This window comes from Alexandromys fortis, unplaced genomic scaffold, assembly GCF_014885135.2.
Source record: "Alexandromys fortis isolate MF-2015 unplaced genomic scaffold, M_Fortis_MF-2015_v1.1 scaffold_84, whole genome shotgun sequence".
Lineage (NCBI taxonomy): Eukaryota > Metazoa > Chordata > Mammalia > Rodentia > Cricetidae > Alexandromys > Alexandromys fortis.
The window spans coordinates 3852939-3873811 of NW_026068017.1; the positions used below are offsets into that span (position 1 = coordinate 3852939).

General features: G+C 52.1%; 1 protein-coding gene across 5 annotated transcripts in view; it reads right to left on the reverse strand.

Annotated features, from left to right (window-relative positions):
* Nucleotides 1-14: 14 nt before the first annotated feature.
* The window catches only part of Dlg4 (discs large MAGUK scaffold protein 4), a 25929-nt gene continuing 5070 nt past the window's right edge, over nt 15-20873 (reverse strand). The window contains exons 2-20 of one of the 5 annotated variants that reach the window (XM_050162470.1): nt 16509-16574; nt 13062-13115; nt 12859-12909; nt 12546-12670; nt 12069-12238; nt 11815-11951; nt 11567-11711; nt 5959-6254; nt 5680-5782; nt 5368-5482; nt 3856-4032; nt 3552-3588; nt 3429-3456; nt 3261-3308; nt 3084-3185; nt 2611-2783; nt 1582-1691; nt 993-1084; nt 16-801 (exon numbers count right to left, since the gene is read on the reverse strand). In XM_050162470.1, the coding sequence (XP_050018427.1) occupies nt 695-801; nt 993-1084; nt 1582-1691; nt 2611-2783; nt 3084-3185; nt 3261-3308; nt 3429-3456; nt 3552-3588; nt 3856-4032; nt 5368-5482; nt 5680-5782; nt 5959-6254; nt 11567-11711; nt 11815-11951; nt 12069-12238; nt 12546-12670; nt 12859-12909; nt 13062-13115; nt 16509-16574 (2136 nt within the window). In that variant the 3' untranslated portion in view covers nt 16-694. Of the gene's footprint in view, nt 802-992; nt 1085-1581; nt 1692-2610; nt 2784-3083; nt 3186-3260; nt 3309-3428; nt 3457-3551; nt 3589-3855; nt 4033-5367; nt 5483-5679; nt 5783-5958; nt 6255-11566; nt 11712-11814; nt 11952-12068; nt 12239-12545; nt 12671-12858; nt 12918-13060; nt 13116-16409; nt 16575-20873 lie in introns of all 5 variants that reach the window. The other 4 variants (XM_050162469.1, XM_050162468.1, XM_050162467.1 and 1 more) reach the window with 4 other exon arrangements.

Sequence of the window (20873 nt, forward strand, 5' to 3'; positions counted from 1 at the left end):
ATTCCCCACTCCCTAGACCCATCCCTCCCTTTCCCCCCCCAAAAAAAAAGAAAAAAGAAAAAAGAAAACAATCCCAGAAAAAAAAAAGCCACGGTTAGACCTTCCACTCATGCAAACCAGCAAAGAAAAAAGGTGGGAGGCGTGTGGAAGACAGGGAACCTGCAGTAGAGTCTCCCTACTTCTCCCCCCAAAAACCACCTTTGAGAAGAAAACAATGGAGAAAATAAAGAGAAATCAAATGACATGGGGAGTTATGATGGGGCAGGGGTGACCCCAGCCCCTGCCTCAGGAGAGCGCGGAAGCCTGCGGTCCTGCATCCCTACAGCGGGTACTCCTTGAGAGGGGCCCTGACTTCTGGAATGTATGTGGGAGAAATGGGGAGGGCAGAGGCCCCCAGTGGGTCTGTGTGTGCATGGGGGCGGGCAGGGGTAGGGGGTCCTAAGGAGCAAGGGCTCGGAACCAGGAGCCCAGCCCCCCCAGACCCCAAGTTCCTGGGGTCCAGGAGCCCTGATCTGGGGTACAGGAATACATGCAGAGGAGTGTCCCCCCTCCAGTGGGCTAGATCCAGTTAGAAAGGAAATAAATAAGAAGGGTGGGAAGGGAGGCTGGGGCGCGAAGGGCTTGGGCTATTCAGTCCAGACCAAGGGCCCAGGCGATGGAGGCGGGGTGAGTCCAGGCCAAGCCAGGGCAGGAATCAGAGTCTCTCTCGGGCTGGGACCCAGATGTAGGGGCCTGAGAGGTCTTCAATGACACGCTTCACTTTGTGGTAGATCTCCTCAAAGCTGTCGCCCTCCACGATGGCTGCGAGTCGGGAGGAGCAGGGACACGTGACCAAGGAGCCCAGACAAGGAGCATCTTCTCCTCCTTCAGCCAGGAGCCGTGAGTCCCCGAGCCCACTGACAGGACACCTCCTCCCACACCGACCCAGGTGAGCAGCTCCACCGAACCTCAGAAAAGACTCTCTGTCCTCAGGGCTCGTGGGGACCTCTCACCTGAGAAGCACTCTGTGAATTCCTGCTCCAGTTTAGTGGCTCTGTCAAAGGCTTTCCGGGCTTGCTCCTCTGTGATCCGCTTATTGATCTCTCTGTCAGGAGGGAGAGAAATGCAGCTCTGAGGGATGGGCCCCTCTCTGCATTTTACCTCCTCCATCCTGGCATGCTAAGCTGAAACTTCATTTCTCTTTGTTGGAACACATAGCAAACAATATAATTTCTGATTTCCTCTGGGGCTACTCATGGCAAACCCACCCCATCCAGAACCTCTCTGGAACTCATCCTTCCAACTTTTAGTCCCACCAAAGGGATCCAGACTCCATCTTCCAACTGCCTCTGAGGTTCTGACTTGCCCCAGTCTGTGTATGCCCCAGGGAGACTACTGCAAACTCTAGAACTGCCTAGCCCAAGACAGGAGAAGCGGGCAAGGCCTGCCATAGCTCAGCCCCGACTCTCAACTCTCAATCCAGCTCTCTGAGAGCAATAGGAACTGCTGTCCAAGGTTCTGAGAGGACAGATCAAGTAGGCCCTTGAGAGCCCACATCACAAGCGTGGGGAGCAGAGGGGGAGCCCCCAGAACCGTACTCACAGCACATTCTCCAGGGAGCGGGGACGGATGAAGATGGCGATAGGGTGCAGGTGGGCCGCCTGCAGCCGCCGCACGGCATTGGCCGAGACATCGAGGATGCAGTGCTTCCCCTGGGGGCAGGCAGGGTAGGCGGAGGGGGACCAGCAGGTAGCAGGAGAGGACAGACAGAGGTGCCAGGAAGAAACACAGAATAGAGAAAGGTGGGGGCAGGAGGGTGGCCAAAGGGGAAGTGACAGATGTCAAAGGACGTGTAGGCAAGAGAACAGAAAGAGGTGTGGATAGAGTGACCAATAGAGAGGAAAGGGAAATGGAAAATGGAGAGCCAAGCACAACAGGGCAGGGAAGGGGCAGAACAGAGTGTAGGAGACAGACGAAGAGAGGACCCAAAAGATGAAGGCGGAGTAAGGGCAAGGGCAGTAGAGGTGGGATGCAGAAGGCAGATCAGGGCAGGTAGGGAAAGATGGTGAAGGGAAAAGGATAAAGGAATTAGGGTAGAGGGGGGAGGGAGAGGAGGACAGACAGAGGACAGACAGATGGAAGGAACAGGAGAGACAGATGGGAGGGAGGGGAGGCAGATGGAGGCAAGAGCCAGAGAGAGAGGGCAGGCAGGGTGGGGAGCAGTAGAGAAAAGGAGTTAAAGGAGGGGTGAGAGAGGGGGTAGTGGGGATCCCCCCATTAGGGGAGAGAGAGAACGGAGCAGAGGGGAGTCAGGAAGAAAGGATGGAACAAGTTGGGGGAGGCCAAGCCACCAAAGGCAAAGCCCCAGGAAGAGAGGAGAAATGGGGCAAGGAGTGGGAAGCGGTGGAGAGACGGGGACAGATGGCAGTGGGGAGTGTGGGGTCAGGAAGCAAGGGTGGCGGGCCACAAAAGAGCAGGCGGTCAGAGTTGCCCGAGAGGAGGAGGAGGTGGAGGAGCGGAGTGCAGACCCAGCAGGGAAAGAGACAGAGAGAAAGAGAGTTAGAGAGAGCTGGAGGGAGGCACTGGGGTAGGGAGAGGGCAGGAAGAGGATGCGGTGCCACCAGCTCTTACCTGCTCTGCTACCTCTCGCACAGACTGGACACTGGTCCCGTAGAGGTGGCTGTTATACTGGCCAGCCTCAATGAACTTGTGCGCCTGAATGTCCTTCTCCATTTTCTCCCGGGAGGACACAAAGTGGTAATCCCGGCCATCTATCTCGTATTCCCGCTTAGGACGTGTCGTATCTGCCAAGAAGTCATCCCACCCCACAAAGATCTAACCACCATCCCTTAATAATAGCCTACATCACCCCCCGCCCCGGTACCCAGCTGGTCCTTGGTAGGATGCTGTTGGGGGGAATTGAGACTAAAGTGTGACAGAATTGATACCCAGGGGCCTCCCAGGCTCGGGCCCAGCATTGCCGGCTGTAGGCATGAAAGTGGGCAGGCAGCACCTCTCCTCTAAGGTGACCTGTGTCCCACTATACCCAGTGTCGTGGGTCCCCCGACTCCAACTCCATCTCTATCCAAGGCCCCCGTACTCACGAGGGACACAGGATCCGAACTTGTCGGGGAACTCAGAGAGAAGATCATCATTGGCTCGGTCTTTGGTGGGCCCAAGGATAATGATGGGACGAGCATAGTGCACTGAGGAGAAAGAGCCGGGCTTAGGGGCCAGCACGGAGGGCGGGCAGGACGGCTGAGGCCGGGGCTAGGGCTCACCTTCCATCTGCGTCACTGTCTCATAGCTCAGAACCGAGTCTTCTCGACCTGGAAGGAGATAGGGCGTCTGCAAGGGGTCCCGGAGACCGTCTCGCCTGCTTTGCCGAGAATGCCCAGGGAAACGCCAAGCTCCACTCAGCCCACAGCTTTCCCAGGCCCCCTACCTACCCTGTGATCCAGAGCTGGAGCCCCAGTCCTAAAAGGAAAACCAATCTCATGGTGGGTTCAGGATGGAGCTCAGAGACCACCCATCCCCTCCTCCACCAGCTTCACCATCCACCCTCCACCTACCTTGGCCTTTAACCTTGACCACTCTCGTCGCTCAACCCTGTGGGAGACGAGGAGGAAGAGCAGGGACTAGTAGGGAAATGCTCAGTGAGGCCCCACCCTCTGGACCAAGTGGGAATCCCATCTTCCTAGCCCCACCTGGGCCCTATGGGTCTCAGTGAGAAGTCCTTTTCTGGGAGACTGACGGGAGCCGGGGTCCCCAGCAGGATCTAGCATACCCCCAAGAGTCCTCTACTGAATGCACCCCCCCAACCTTGTGACCATCAACGCCTCTCTCAGGAAAGCTGCAGGGCCCCAGGAGCCTCACCGCCGTTTGCTGGGAATGAAGCCAATGTCATCGGTCTCACTGTCAGAGTGGACCCGCCGTGCTTGCCACCACTCTTCATCGCTAGCGTCAATTACATGAAGCACATCCCCAAAGCGGAAGCTCAGGGCCTGGCTCAAGAAACCGCAGTCCTTGGTCTTGTCATAATCAAACAGGGCCCTATAGCACAAGGGACTACAGGTCAGGGCCCGGCTGAGAACTCCAGGAAGGAAGGATGCATCAGGCACCTCGAGGACCAGCCAGACTCGGCAAGGGTTCTGTAACAACGCATGGACTGATGGTGGCACACACAAAGAAACCCCAAAACCATCTAAGGACTAAAAGCTCTGTCCAGGTTCTGAAAGAGCAAAGATGCTGAGAAAAACAATGGAACTGAGAAGAAACAAGCCCCCAGGGTCATATGGTATCAGCTGGCAGTGAGAATCAGATACCCTTAGAGACCTACTAGACTTCAGCAGGCCGGGGAGAGCACAGATGTGGGCCTCCTGAGAAGGAACACAAGCATCCAGGAGAAACACAGCAAACACAGTCTAGGATGTGTTGAAGGTGACATGCCCATGGGAAAACCCAAAGGAGATGGCCCAGAAGCAACAGCCAGAATTGAACTAGGCCTCCAAGATGGTATCAAGGCAGGCCAGACAGCTTTAAGACACCTGTACAGCAGGGTGGCGGATAGGGCCAGCCAACCGGACAAAGAAAGAGGAGGTGGGGAAAGAGAGGCAAGGGGAGGGAGGAGGCCTCGATGTCTTGTGAGGAGACAGGAAGAGGAACCATGAGAAAGGGAGCCCTGAGAAGGGAAGAAATGCTAGAGCAGTCAGGGGTGAAGCTGAGGTGTTGTCAGCGGTGGGCTCAGGGCAAGCCTAGCATGCATGAGGCTCTGCATTCAATCCCCCACACAGGGGAAAAATGGAAGAAAGGAAAAGAAAGAAAGAAAGAAAGAAAGAAAGAAAGAAAGAAAGAAAGAGACACAGACAGACAGACAGACAGACAGAAGAAAGGCAGGAGACAGGCACAAAGAGCTGCGGTCCTTCCCACCAAGGCTTCCCACAGGGATGCCAAGCTGCAAGAAGACTCAAAATATCCCAAAACTGGGCATGGTGACAAGTGCCTGTAGTCTAAGGCAGGAAGATTATTAAAGCACAAGAGTTCAAATTCAGCCTAGGCAAGAAGGGAAGGGGGGAGGGTAGGTACTAGGGATGCCTGCTGACACTGAACTTGGGCCCTACCATGAAAGCTGTTAGGGAAATGTTTGGGTGACGGGGCTAGACGGCAATTAAGGTGCTTGGGGCAGGGGCTGCCTTTCAGTGCTGATAATGTATTCTAGAAGATCAGCATGCACAGCCAAGCCTACGAACCCCCGACTGAGTGTCAGGTCTGGGTGGGAGAGCAGAAGGCAGGCAAGGTTTAGGGATGGAGCTGTGTGGCGATGGACACACGTTCAGGGGGAGAAGAACACATGGAGGCCTCAGGCGTCATGCCCAGGAAGCTTCTCACCTGATATAGAAACCCCTCTTGGGGTTGCTCCGCAGAGATGCAGTCCCTGAGCCCAGGCTACTATTCATCAGCTGCTCCCGAAGATCATGGATCTTGGCCTCGAATCGGCTATACTCTGAGGAAGGGCAAGAAGGTTCTGGAACTCTGTCCCATCCTAAAGCCACACACATACACACACACACACACACACACACATACACACACACACACACGACCACCCTCGCCCCACCCCAGCTGAGGCCATCCATCAGCTAAAGTGACAGTTCTGGGGACCAGTTTAGCCAGGAGGACAGGGAAGCTTAGGCTTCATACCTTCTGGCTTATACTGAGCAATGATCGTGACCGTCTGACCCGCGTTCTTCAGGGCAATGGCAGCCTGCTCGTGGCTGGCATTGCGGAGGTCAACACCATTGACCTAGAAAGGGGAGAAGAGGCTGTCACCTGTGACAGGAAGACTAATTCTTGGGTCCGGGGTCAGGGAATGGTCCAGCAGGACCAGGCTGGAGCCCAGTCAGCCCCTCCTCCCCCGCCCTCAAGAACACAGAGCTCTGTATAGGGGGCAGTGCAAACCCCTGCACAGGCCTCTCTCACCGATAGGATCTGGTCCCCCTTCCGCAGCTCCCCACTGAGGTCAGCAGGGCCCCCAGCAAGGATGAAGGAGATGAAGATGCCTTCACCGTCCTCGCCACCCACGATGTTGAAGCCCAAGCCTGTGGAACCCCGGTGGATCACAATTCGCCTGGGTTCCCGAGGAATGTCTTCCTCGCCCAGCAGGTCCTTGGCCACAGGGGAGTAGCGCCGAGGGGAAGTGGGGGTCATGGCTGTGGGGTAGTCAGTGCCCAAGTAGCTGCTATGACTGATCTCATTATCCAGGTGCTGAGAATACGCTGAGGGAAGACAGACGCGGGTGAGACAGAAAGGCCAAGACAACAGAACCCGCCCACCCACCTTCTCCAGGGGAGCCCAGGGCCAGGCTGGTATCTTGGTGATTAACACATCAGGGGTCGGGAATTTACAGATGACATCAGGTCAGCTGTCTTTAGTATACCAGGAATGGTGACATCAAAGGCCATCAAAGGACAGCATTAGTGCCATGCTTTTCAGACTGCCTTTCGGTTAAAGTGCCTCTCAGGTCTCTCAATCCACAAAATTTCTCTCCCTCACGGCTATTCATTTATTTTTTTTTTAATTGGATTGTCTAAAACATTTTCCCATATTCTATGAGGGATAGTACTGCTTATATCTCTGCAGTCTTGCTTAATGTGTGCCTGTTCCTGTCTGCTTCCGTTTTTGCTTTCCTAAGCTTGTCCTACAGGCTTGAGTTGACTCAAATTCAATATGAAAATATTCTCTCAGGATGGCATCCTGTGCTTCCCACTACATCTCGCAGGATACAGTGAAGTCTGCTGGATGGGGTGCCACACACTTTAAATCCCGGTGCTGGGGAAACAGAGGCAGTTTAGTGAGCTCCAGGCCAGTCAGAGCTATGTAGTGAGACCCTGTCTCCAAGATAGATAGACAGACAGACAGATAGACAGACAGACAGATAGACAGAAAGATAAAAAGGCTAGTTGCAGGTTCTGGTGGCATCAGCCTGATCAGCTTACTTATGTGCTCTGTCAGCTTTTCACCTAGGGTCTTGCAAGTGTTGATTGATAGTGGTGTCTAATTCTGACATTCACAGGGACCACAAAATATTAGTATTCTACAATCATTAGTAATACTTTTTTTTTATAAAGAACTGTCCTACCTGCTGAGTGTTGTGTTCGAGCCCACTATCCCCCTCAGGAAGACAGCTACAAACGGAAGGCCAGCATGGGTAACATGGTGACTTTGAAGTCAGCTTGGGCTAGATGAGACCCTATCTCAAGGCAATAACAATAAGACAACATGCACCTCACCCCCATACAGGAACTGCTGCATGGCAACCTCGTGCTGCCTCTGTGGTCAGGGTTACACAGAAGAGAAGGGACCAATGACTGGTTCTCTCCCTTCACGTTTTCAGGAGGAATGGTGTGCCTCCAGGTAACCTAGCATCCTCCCAAGGTAACGAGAGAAAATTATTTTGTCATGAAGATGGAACTCCAGACCTGCTCACCTACACAGTCGCTGCATGTCAACACATTCCAGTCCCAACCCATTGATCACAATGTGATTTGAGTTTTATTCTCAAATCAGGATCTCACTTAGCTGCGCATGCCTGGTTGAGCGCCATTGGTTTTCCTACTCCAATCTCCTAATAGTTGGGACTACAAATATCCATCACCACGCCTGATTCCCAGCTTTGTCTTAGGTATTATTATGACTTCATGTGTTTCACATACTAAATGAATTCTGAATGCCAGGAAAATCCTCTTAACTATGGCTCCCGTGTCCACTGCGACTCTAACAGTCTTGGGTCCCTTTGGAGCCCTCGAGCATTGACAAATCCTAAGGCTCATCTTACACTTTTCTGTTTTCTGGTTGGTGTGTGTGTGTGTGTGTGTGTGTGAGAGAGAGAGAGAGAGAGAGAGAGAGAGAGAGAGAGAGAGAGAGAGAGAGAGAGAGAGAAAGCACTTATGTGCATGCACAAGAGGCCAGAGGTTGACTTTGGGTGTCTTCCTCAAAAGCATTTTCCATCTTAATTTTAGTTTGTTTATTTAGTTAGTTTTGTATAGGATCTCACTATGTAGCTCTGGCTGTCCTGGAACTCACTGTGTAGACCAGGCTGTCCTTGCACTCACAGAGACCGTGCCTAGCTCCACCTCACTGACTTAGAACTCACACATTCAGCTAGGCTAACAGGCCAGTGAGCTCCAGGAATTTCTCTGCACCACCCCTCAGAGTCAGCACCCGACTTTTTATGTTGGGGTTAGGAACCCAACTCTGGTCTTGTGGTCAAAGCAAGCACCTTGCCACCTAAGCCAGCTCCCCAGCCATGTTTTGGATTTAAAAAAAAAAAAAAAAAAAACAGGGTCTCATGTAGCCCCGGCTGGCCTCAAACTCACTGTGTAGTCTTGAACTTTTGGTCCCTCCCCTGCCCTCCAGAGCACTAGGAGCATGTACCATAATGCCCAGATTTATCCAGCCAGGGGATCAAACCCAAACGCTTCATGTATGCTAGGCAAGCACACCATCAGCTAAACTACATCCCCAGCCATTTTTTGAGACAGATTCCATGTAGCCCCAGGCTTTCTTTAAATTCTCAATACCCCTACGTCAACCTCCCAAACGAGTATATACTGCTCCTCCTGTCTCTTATGCTTCTTGCCCAAGACTGGACACAAAATCAAGGTATTTTTGGTAGGTTATAGGGTTCAGAATAGTACCATAAAGCTGAATATAATATATACCTATAATATATAACATATATACTGAATATAATATATATACATGCCTATAATCCCAGCCCTAGGAGGCTGAGGCAGGAAGACTGCCAGTTCAAGGGCAATCTTGGCTACATAGTGAGACCTTGTCTCAAAAAGAAAAAGGAAAAACAAATAGTACCATAAAATTTGAGTATGGTGTGTCTCATACTTGATAAAGGAAATATCTCATTCTTTCCCAAAATGTCTTAGTTAATCTCCCACACACTTTTCCAGCTGAACTTTAGATGCTACATAAATGCCAGGGAAAGATAATACTGAAATCCTGATTAGAATTCCATAAAATGTATAATTTGAAGAAGGTTGAGATCGTTCACATATTAACATTTTTCCATAAAGGCTCAGTGGATAAAGATTCCTGAATTTGTTCCCCAGGACCCACATGGTGAAAGGAGAGACCTGACTCCCACAAATGGTCCTCTGAGCTCTACACTTGCGTGTGAGCCTGTGAGCACACACCTACACACATGAAACACAAACACACACAAATTAAATAAATGTAAAAAAAAATACTTTTCAAAAATTTCCATCCAAAAACATTGCTTTATACCCTTCACTAAAATTTTAGCATTTGTGCCGGGAGGTGGTGGTGCGTGCCTTTAATCCCAGCACCTGGAAGGCAGAGGCAGGCAGATCTGAGTGCCAGGCCAACCTGCTCTACAGAGTGAGTTTCAGAACAGCCAAGGTTACACCAGAGAAACCTTATCTTGAAAAAAAATATTTCCATCATTCTCAATGGGTGTGGTGGTTCCCACCTGTAATCCCAGCACTAGGGAGGCAGAGGCAGGTGGATCTCTTTGAGTTTCAAGCCAGGCTGGTCTCTATAATGAATTCTAGACCAGTCTGGTCACACAACAAGTTCCAAGCCAGCCAGACCTACATAATGAGACTCTGTCTCAAAATATTTTTTTTCGTAATTTTCTTCATCAATTTATTATATTTCCTGTCAAATTTGTATTTCTGTCGAATGACAAAAATATTCCTTTCCTGTTTTCCCCAATCCACTCTTAACAAAATGTTATGATAAATCTGGCCTAACAAAATTACCCTGGTTGGAAATCACTGATTCAACCAGAAGATGGTGGCACACGCCTTTAATTCCAACCCTCGGGAGGCAGAGGCAGGTGAATCTCTGAGTCTGAGGCCCTGTCTACAGAGTCAGGTCAGGACAGCCAGGACTACACAGAAAAACCCTGGCTTGACAAAACAACAACAAAAAGATACTTGTACATAAAAAGTCTAAAGCCAAGCATGGTGACATGCACCTGTAATCCAGCAATCAAAGGGTTTGAGACAAGTGAGTCAGCACAAGTTCAAAGCCAGCCTGGGGCTAAATAGAGAGACCCCATCTTTAAAACACAAACAAACAAAAACAAAAACAAAACACAGCAAGGAAGGAAAAGGAGCCCTCTGAGGAGTTCCTCCTCACTTTTCCTCCTCACTCTATATTCCCTCTACTAAGAGGATGGTGAGGGAGAAATCACACAGGACTGTGAGGCCTGAGGTGTGACTCAGCGGGAGAGCACCTGCTCAGCACGCATGAGACCCTGGGTTCCGTCCTATCACCCTTACAAAAAAAAAAAAAAAATACGTGATTTTTTTTAATTATTGGAAATTCCAGGAACAGTTTGCAGTTGGTAAGTAACAGCAGCACCAACACAGAGAGCCTGCCAGAAGCGACAAAGAGCAACCACAGTAAGAGGCTTCCGGGCCCTCTCTCCTCGAGTGATGGGCACAGCTGAACTCTACTGACATGAACCATCTACCGCAGCTGGCCGCTAGGAACTGCCCACTGTGTCCCAACCGCTACTCCCGGGCTTACTTTCACATCTATACTCCATCTCCTAACTTTCTTTCTTTCCTTTATAGGGTCTCATCTCACTATGTAGCCTGGGCTACCCCGGAACTTCCAATCATCCTGGCCTAGGCTCCAGAATGCTGGGATTATAGGTGTGGGCCACCATCCCCATTCCGCTCACTCTTAATATATTGAATCAAGTGAAGAGGTTCCCTAATATTAAGTTTCTGAAACAAACCTTATTCTGTGACAATGGTACCCTCTTAGCCTGCTGCTGCTGCTGCTGCTGAGGATGGGTACCAACTGGGGTGTCTCTGTTGGGGTACACTGGCCTCTGCGTTTCTTCTCCCACATGACCTTGTGACCATGTCAACTGCTCTTATAAAATGAAATGTGAAGCCTTTATCCTTCTCCCTTTTTTCCCCCATTTTCTCAGTCTCATGTAGCCAAGGCTGACCTCAAACCTGCTGTGTAGCCCAGGATAGCCTTGAACTCCTGACCCACCAACCTTGACTTCTCAAGTACTGGAAAAGCAAGTATGCCATGCTTTTCCTATGTCCAGTTCTTTTCCTGCGTGTGTGTGTGTGTGTGTGTGTGTGTGTGTGTGGGGGGGGGGGGGGGGGCGGTCCAGACAGGGGTTTTGTGTGTAGCATTGGCTGTCCTGGAACTGTTCTATAGATCATACTGGCCTCTTACTCAGAGATCCACCTGCCTCCCGAGTACCGGGATTAGAGGGTTGCACCACCATGCTCGGCTCTTTCCCTACATTTTTAAAGAACGTGAGAAGTATCTGTTACTTAAGGATTTGATCAGAAGCACAAAACCAAATGGACCCTGTGTCCCTTGGACAAGAGAATATCAGCGATCGTTGGGAGTGCTTCTCCACAAATGACTTTCCATTTCCTCTCCAACTACCACAAGGGTCAGAGGTCATGGCCATTTCATGAAGTAGGCCACAGGGGCTGCCATGGTCCTGCACGTCTTAGGAATTACTAGGAGGGGTCATGAGGAGCTTTGAGGTCTGGAGGGCTCTCACAGGTTGTGATGTCTGGGGGAGCATAGCTGTCACTCAGGTAGGCATTGCTGGGCTTGGCCACCTTTAGGTAGACAACGTCATATGTGTTCTTCAGGGCTGCCACGGCATCCTCATGCATGACGTCCTCCAGCCCCACGCTGTTGACCTGGGGTCAAGGGAAGCAAAGCTCAGGCAGAGCCAGAAATGGTCAGGCAGTGGGCACCCCAGGCCTGCAACGAGACCCGAGAAACCACGATGCAGGCCCTCACCGCCAGAATCTTGTCTCCAATCTGCAACCTGCCATCCTTGTGGGCAGCACCTCCTTCGATGATCTTCGTGACGTAGATGCTGTTATCGCCAGGGATGTGCTGGTTCCCTACGCCCCCGGCAATGCTGAAGCCAAGTCCTGGAGGGCAGGAGGGGAGACGTGGCTGCCTATGGGCCTGGGGAGCAAGCAAGCCTTGGAGGCAGGGAGAAGCAGGGCAGCGGGGAGGGGACTGGTGCTCACGTGGGTTAGTACTACCTTTAGGCCCTTTGATGAGTTTGATTTCCATGACCTTCTCAGCTGGCGGTTTCCGGCGCATGACGTAGAGGCGAACGATGGAACCTGCTTCTTTGAGGGCCTCCACTGCAGCTGAATGGGTCACCTCCCGAACGTCCACTTCGTTTACAAACAGGATGCTGTCGTTGACCCTGGGACCAACAATGTGGGTCAGAGCCAGGGGCTTCCTGCTGCCCAGCCCTCCCTTTCCAGTAGTACTAGCTTTCTTTTTCTTTTTTCTTTCTTTCTTTTTTTTTCTTTTTTGTTTTGTTTTTTGTTTTTGTCCTGTTTTGTTTTTCGGGGCAGGGTTTCTCTGTGTAGCCCTGACTGTCCTGTAGGCCATGCTAGCCTCGAACTCAGAGATCTGCCTGCTTCTCCCTCTCGGGTACTGGGATTAAACGCATGTGACACCACCTTCCGGGAGGTATTAGCTTTCTAAACCCTGTCTTCTCTCCCCACCTGAGGCGGCCATCCTGTGCTGCAGCCCCACCAGGAATGATCTTGGTGATGAAAATGGATGGGTCGTCACCGATGTGAGGGTTGTCGGTGCCACCTGCGATGCTGAAGCCCAGACCTGAGTTACCCTGGGAAGAAGGAGGACAAGAGGGTCAGCTCCCCTTACTGCCCATTCTGTTAAGGGACGTGAGAAAGGGACAGGACTAGAAAGGTGCAGCTAGAACACACAGGGTCAGGACACCTAGGAAACATAGGCACAAAAAGAGAAACACCAGCCCAGAGCCAAGGGGATGTGAACAGAGGGCCTGGCTCTCACCCTTTCCAATGTGATCTCCTCGTATTCCATCTCCCCCTCTGTCCCGTTCACCTGCAACTCCAGCACGGGACAGAAACACAAAAACAGTGAGACGGACATTCTGGTCAGAGAACATGCCCCTCCCACCCCATACAAGGAGTCATTCCCTTCCTCTCCCCCTACCCTTTTGCTATGTCCCCAGCCCCAAAATCTAAACAACTCACATATCCTGGGGCTTCTAGGGTGTCCGTGTTGACAATCACAGGGGGAGAATTGGCCTGGCAGAGGAGACAGAAGACAGAAAGCTGCCTAAGCCTTGGTTCCAGAGAAGTCCATAAGCAGAGGTGGCCCTACCAGTCTGGATCCCCTGGAACTGCATAGGCAAGTCCACTCTACCACTTTCAAAGCAACTCAAGGACCCAGCCTGCCTGCGTTACACAAACATACTGCACTCGTGCGCGCACACACACACACACACACACACATACACACACACACACACACACAAGTGTGCGCACACGCGCAGGCCCCTGTATGTTTAAAGAGGTGTATGAGAAGAGGGAAGAGAGAGACAGCCAGACGGAAAGGGGAGCAGCAGATGGTAAAGAGTGGGGAAAGGGGGAGCATGCTGGGGGGGGGATGCTTCTCACCGGATGTAACACTACAGGGTGTTACATGCATTACGTGCTACGCATTACACCCCAGGGTTCAGGTCCACTAGGTCCTCATCTCCTCTTTAGAGTCCCCTTCCTGTCTCTATACCCTCACAATCACCCAAATATCTTGATAACCATCCCCCAAATTTGTCCCTCACCTTGGCACACATTTGCTCTAAATCTTGCGCCATGAGAATCCGGGGTTTCCCCAGCTTCTGGTCCCTCCCTCTCTCTCACCCACCAGCCATCCAATCCACCCCTTCCTCCAGGGACCAGGTTGCCTAGCAACAGTATCTAAGACCAGCCAAGACCTGGGGAGACCCACCTCCAGGAGGCCTGGTAGTCAGGACAACGGGTGGGAGGCGTGGCCTAGGGTACCACAGACTCCCTACAGCAAAAAGACTCGAAGAGTCCTCTCCGGCTCTGGACCCGCCCACCGTTAGCCGGGCCAAGAGGCCAGAACGCTTCTATTCGTGGGCGTGGGCGCAGTGCATCCCAAATAACCTGCCTTCCTCTTTCCTTTGAGCCCCCCACCCTACGCAGTGCAAAGAACGTCAGGAAGGAGGAAGGAGGATAGTAAAAGGCATCCAGAACCCAGCCTGTTCTACAGTTCCCACTTCTCCCCGCCCCCACTTCATTAAGGAAAGGGTTAAAGCGAGGCGTGCCCTGGTCCCTGACGTCAGTGGCCTCAATGCAGCCAGGTCTCTAGCTAAACTGCAGGGCGGGGACAGCTTTAGACTTGTCCTAGGGGCTTCCCCAATTGCCAGGGCAACCGAAGCCACGTCTCTATGGCAATGAGGTGAGGCTGCCAAGAGACTCCTTCCGGGGGTCCCCAATCTATTTCCTCCTTAGACAAATACTTGAAACCGACTAAGTACGAGGATCCCCAGTTCCCTTCCTAAGGTCTCCATCTCCTATAAAGGTCCCTCTTCCCCCCCCACCCCGCCCCGCACTGCTATTTCTCAAGTCCATTTCAGGCCCCTTAATAGATTTCATACCCATGCATCAACTGTCATCCCTCCCCAGGCAAACGCCGATGTCTCGCCAATAGTCGCTGACTGCAGAAGTCATCCACATTTTCGCCCTCCGTGGCACACATCCTCAGACCCACCTTATACTACAACCTCTCCCCACCCCCAGGCCCTCCCTACCTAGTCTTCTTCTCTACTCTCACCCACACCCTCCCTAGATCCTTGTCCTCAGCCTTCAGCTTTCCAAAATCTTCCAACCCCAGCCACCATTCTCCACCCACTTCCCTGTCCCCATCCCAGACTTCGGCTCCACCCCGTACCTCTCCCACCCTTGCCTGTCACCCCTCTGTCACCTCGTTAGTCCCCTTTAGCTCATTCCCAACCCTTTAAGGTTCTGCCACAAATCACAGCCTCCTCAACCCACTGGCCAGCTCCTTTGGATAATGGCGCCTCTCCTGTCCCTTGCTGAAGCCCTGTCCTGAGATGTCCCACCTTCACTGTGGCCCCTGCTGGCCCCTCTCCCAGCTGCTCCCTGAGCTCTGGTGCCACCGTGCCTTTGCGCTGTACAACTGCTACCCTCCGGCACCTGTTTCCACCCGACCCAAGACATAATGGCCCTGTCTTGCAAAAGGCATCTGGAATCTTCTTTCACTCCTTGAAGCCACAGAGCTGCACACAAATATTCTGCACTGTTCTCATTTCCGGGGCTTCGTCTTCCGTCCTCTCAAGCAGGGTACTGAGCAGCCCCGATTCCGGTCTCACCCCATGCCTCCAAACCCTGGGTCTTTCCCACTTTTCTCCAACTCCTCCCTCAGCCACTTCCCTGCCACATCCCTGCCTCGTCCCTGGCTCACAAACCTCCTCCCATCCTCTTAGTAAAATGTCAGCAACTGGGGTCCTCCTTCCTAAAGCACCACACACTTGTAGCCCCTCAGTGTGCTTACAGCTCATGTTCCTAGAAAAGGAGATTGAGAGAATGGGGGCTGGGAAATGGAAGATCTGGGAAATAAGGCCTCTCAGGCCTGGAGAAAGAAAAAAAAAAAGCATACTGTGGGCACAAAGGAGGAGGGGAAGGGGAACAGGTGGCCATATATAATAATGAGGACAGGAATGGCTGAAGAAGGTACGGGTGGAGGTGAGAGCAAAAGGAGGAAAAACCAGAGACGATCAGGGAACAGTGGGACTGGGAAAGAAACGGGGAGCTGGAGGGCAGAGAGAGGACCAACTGCTCAGACCAGGAGAGGATTGATCAGGCCACAGAGGCCTGAGCTGGGGTTCAGCGAGAAGGAGAAGGAGGCATGCGTGGGAGGAAGAGAGAGGCAGCATCAAGAACCAGCCAGCCAGCCAGCCAGCCAGCAGGGAGGGGGAGCACGGGAGGGGAGCAAAGGCTGGGCACAGGAAGAGGCAGAAAGGACCAAGACTTGAAGTCTCAGTCCAGCCAGATGGAAAGAGCTGGAGACTCAGGAACAGGCAGAGCCAGGCCCAGAGGCAGAGGTTGGGGGAGGAGGTGGGGAAAGGGACAGGAGCAAATGAGGGCATCAGGCACTTGGAACAGAGCTCTGGACACAGAAGACTGAGGCAGGGGTGGGGGTATAAAGGAATGGAGAGGGCCATGGCGCTGGGGGCACTTCTTAGGGGATCCTCCATCCATCTCAACACACCAAACATACAAAAAGGCACATACATCCTGGCTACAAGGCGCTGCACCCACTCCCACTTGCCTGGCCTATTTCTCTTATGTGAGACCAAAGTGTTTTTAGCATCGTGCTCCCTCCTCCAGTCAAGAAGCACACCCCCCAACCCCAGCCCCAGGAGCCCAAGACCCAGATGCCAGGCCACCCCCAATCTTTTCCCTCATAGCTCTTGCCCTACCGGCCCTTGGGAATTGCTGCAGCTCCGAGGTTCCGAGGGCCGCACTGGGGAGGGGGCCGCCAGGGTCTCCTACCTTGAGGGGGGAGAGGTGGGCGTGGCCCACGACCCCATGGACGGCCTCGAGGTGGGACAAGTTCCTCTCCGCCACGTGCACCAGCTCGGGGGCGTTTACCTGGTTGGGGAGGTGGGCCGGGCTGTGCTCCAGAGGGGGCGTGTCTTCATCTTGGTAGCGGTATTTCTGGGATGGGGACCGAGGCAGTCACTGGACCAGCCCAGCGCCTCAGGCTTCGGGCATCCGCCTGGACCGCCTCCTTTTCCCCCAGCAGTGCAGTGCGGAAGGCCCTGGGGCCTGACCAGCTCCTCCCCCCCTCCCTCTCCTCCAGCCCATTGGCTCCCCTCTCTCCACCCTCCCGACAACCCCCTCTCCAGCCAAGGCCTCAGCACCTTTCATCTCTACCCTAGTCCAGGCTCCAACCTCCAATTTGGCTACTCCTCATACCAAAGGACTCTGTCTACCCGCCCCACCACCATTGTCTCCAAGCCTTTCCCAAGCAAGGCTTCATCGTCCACTCCGTGCCTTTAAGAGTTCTAGCTAGCACCTGACCCTTGTACCCTCATTTATCCCCAAGTTCTTTGCTTCCATCATCATCTACCATTCCCATACTCCATCTGACGCTCCTGCTCTACAGCCTACCCCACCACCCCAGCCTCCCCATTGAAACTGACTCTCCGGAACCTTTGCATGCCTGAAGCAGGAACCAAAGTCAGGTACTTCAGCTAGAGAGTACTTGCCATCAGCAGCCCCTAAGCAGGGCAGGGCTAAACCTGCCCCACTCTTCCTTCATTGGCCTCACTCGTTCAGAATTACTAAGCAAAGGGGCCCCAGAAGCTAGCCAGCTAATCCGGATATACTAGACCGGGATGGAATGGGGGAGGAAGCCAGGGGAACAGAGGCAGAAAGGCTCCGGTCGGGGAGGGGGAGGCAGGAATGGGTGCCAAGCCGCTGATTGAAGAAGAGGATAAATTGTTAAACTGAATTTCTGGTCTCCCTCTGACTTTTGGAGGTAAAAGGCTCAACATGACTTCCTGCCCAATTAACCAGCTGCCGGGACAAGAGCCTCCTGGCCAGCTTAATAGTAACATCAGTAAATGAGATTAACTGGGGGTCAGAGAGGGGAACTGTGCAGATAGAGGCTGCTGGAAGCCCACCTGGCTCCTTCCACACCACATCTACCTTCTACAAGGCCCTCCTAGGCTCCTCCCCTCCAGAGTTGAACCCCCCCCCCCCAGAAGCAGAACTGTCAAAACTCTAGAGTCAGGGAAGAAGAGAGTACCAGATGCAGGGCTACCTCTGGGACTGGAGAAAACAAAATACAGCCGCTACAACACGTGGGCAGAATTTTCCTCCCAAGGTCTGAGAAACTGAGAGTACCAACAGTTGGGGGGCAACAGTTGCAAGACTAAAAAGAAGGAAGCTTATCAGGACAATGGATGCCAAGCTGACTGTGGATTCGGGGTGCAGTAGGAGGATTGGGGAGGCAAGTGGTCCTGTCAACAAGATTCTCACACCAGAACAAAAGGCAACTAGAGTTAAGGAGCATCTTGAGCTGGGCATGATCGTACACGTCTTTAATCCCAGAGCTTGGAAGGCAGAAGCAAGCAGATCTCTGTGAGTTCGAAGCTAGCCTGGTCTATATAGAAAGCTTCAGACCAGCTAGGGTTACATAGAGAGACCCTGTCTCAATAAATAAATAAATACACTCTACATGTTTGAAAAGTCTTAAAGAAGGAAAATGGGGTTCACCAAGTGTGGATCACAGATTTAGAGAATGTCAAACTCTAGGTGTCAGTTTCACAGGCAAAGAAAAATATAGAGACGAAAATCTGCCGTGGTAGTATATGCTTAAATATCCAAGCTCTGGAAGCAGAAGGCTTAGAAGTTCAAGGTCATTCGTGGCTACCTAGTGAGTTCAGGACCAGTCTGAATCCTATTTTACACCCACTCACCCACCCACCCACACACCCCCCCAAAAGAAGAGAGGAAGGAAAGTAAGGGGAACACAGGCCAAAGAGCCCTCCTTGAAGGCTGAACGGTCTTGGATAAGCAGCGTTGAGTGTGCAGCTCTAAATGGCCACTGCACACGCTGGGGGGAAATGCCCTAGACAGTAAATGCACAAAAGAAATTGCCCTGAACTCCCTGGAAGATAAATTAACCAGGACAAAAACCTGCACCTCCCAAGTTTTGGAGACTGGGGAGAACTTAAGCCCGGTGTCCCTTCATGGTCACCCCACAGGAAATCTCTAAATTTCTGGAACTGCCAGGTGTGCCAAAGAAAATGGAGACATGAAGGGAGACAATCAATCATTTATTCTAGGTAAGAATCAAGGGTAATTTTTCTCATAGTGAGCCGCCATATCTCTCTGTACCACCCCTATGATGGGGAGGGACTTGCATCTGACACTAAAGAAAAGGGTTTGGCGACTGGCAGGCAATGTGAGGGAAATGGGGACCACAGAATGAAGAACCAAAGTTCTCAAGATGTACCTGGAAGAGTTGGGGTCTATGGTCAGTCCCTGGAGATTTTACATTGAGAAAGAACTCTAAAGGGGTAGGGATGGTAGGAAAACAATTCTGACATTGCAAACCTAGAGGTGGGGAGGTCGACCCCTCTCGGTCCTGGATTACAGACCAGCTGAAGCCAGGCAGGAAGGAGGACATATCTCCTGTAACCCACTGAGAGGCGGGGTCCTGACTGGCACTCTATGTTATTGGGGCAAGTCTGCACCCTCAATATATCCCTGCAGTACCTTCCCCCTATCTTCAAAGCCCCAGCTGCACAGAATGACCTGGAACCGGGGCTTGCACCCCAAAAATAGAGGGGTGTGGATTAAAGTGGATAACAAGAAGTTAACACACTTTAACCCACTACGCCTGTTTTCAAGAAGTTGCAACCCAGAGACCCCATGCCAAGCAGAGGGAAGAGCGACAGACTTGAAGCTTCATCTTGAGATGATGGGGGGGGGGTTGTCTGGGAAGAGGGAAGCGGGCCGGATCCCATACCGCGGCACGTACCACGCAGAGACACATGGAGGCGAATCTGTTCCGAGTCGACATGGAGAAGGGGAGGGGGACTAAGGGGAGGGTATAAGTGGGATAGCAAGGGTGCTGGGTTGGGGGGGAGGGGCAGAGGGGGCGGGGGCTGCGGCGGCCGCGGCGACCGGAGGCTGCGGCCAGGGAAGGGGGGGCGGCGCCTGCGCAGTACGGGAGAGCGTCATGATGGGAGAGAAGGGTGAGGGGAGACCCTCTTGGCTACCAACTTCCCGGATTCCAGCTGTTTCCCTGCTAACTCCAACTTCCCAGGTATACTCCTATTTCGACCCCTCTACAAATACTGACACTTGGAAACTTTAGCAGTTTATCGCTCTGGTTCTCCAGGGCCCCTTATTCCACCTAATTCTCCACCGCCCCCAAAACACTGGGCTTCTATTACAAAACCCCAGTGGGTCTCTCATGGGTGCTGTACTCCTAGACTACAGGAGAAGCAACCGCACTTCTCCCTATCGCTTCTGAGAACTCCTAGGGCTCTCAAGCCCCCACCAGAAGCCTCTCACTGTAAACAACCCACCCGGTCCCAAGGCATCTACCCTGACAGAGTTCCTGCAGCCCATCCAGCCCCACCCCAAAACTAGACAATGCTTTACTCAAGAGTTAAGAACTACAGCTCTTCAATGTGCCTTCAAATTTATATACCCTTTAAATCATTCCTTCCTAAGTCCTACCTGCCCCCTGTCCACTGCTAGTGACCTTAACATTAATATATTGCCATTGGCTAGCACAAGCATCCAAATAAGGCCTCTTTAGATTTGTTTAGAGATGCCTTGTCCAAACACTAAACTAAATGATATGATGGACTTTCTAAGATACCAACCCCCCCAAAAAACCTCACCAGAACCCAGTTTTGAGTGTTATCTAATCTGCCTTAAAGCAACCGTTCTGGGCCGGGAGGTGGTGGTGCACGCCTTTAATCCCAGCACTTGGGAGGCTGGGATCTCTGTGAGTTCGAGACCAGCCTGGTCTACAAGAGCTAGTTCCAGGACACGCTCCAATCCAAAACCACAGAGAAACCCTGTCTCGAAAAACAAAAAACAAAAAACAAACAAACAAAAAAAAAGCAACCCTTCTGAACTCATTTGCAGTCTCTTCTCGTTATTCCCAAACTCTTGCCTTATATTAAGAAATATTTTTGCCGGGCAGTAGTGGCACCCGCCTTTAATCCCAGCACTCAGGAGGCAGAGGCAGGAGGATCTCTGTGAGTTCGAGGCCAGCCTGGTCTACAAAGTGAGTTTCAGGGCTGTTATACAGAGAAACCGTCTCGAAAAAATAAAAAAGAAAAGAAAAAAAGATACTTTATCTTTTATTTAAATTTTTATTGCATTTATTTATGTGTTTGTGAGTATATACATGCCTATACTGTGTTATGCATGAGGAGGTCAGGGAACAATTTTAGGGAGTTGGTTCTCTCCTTTCACCAAGTG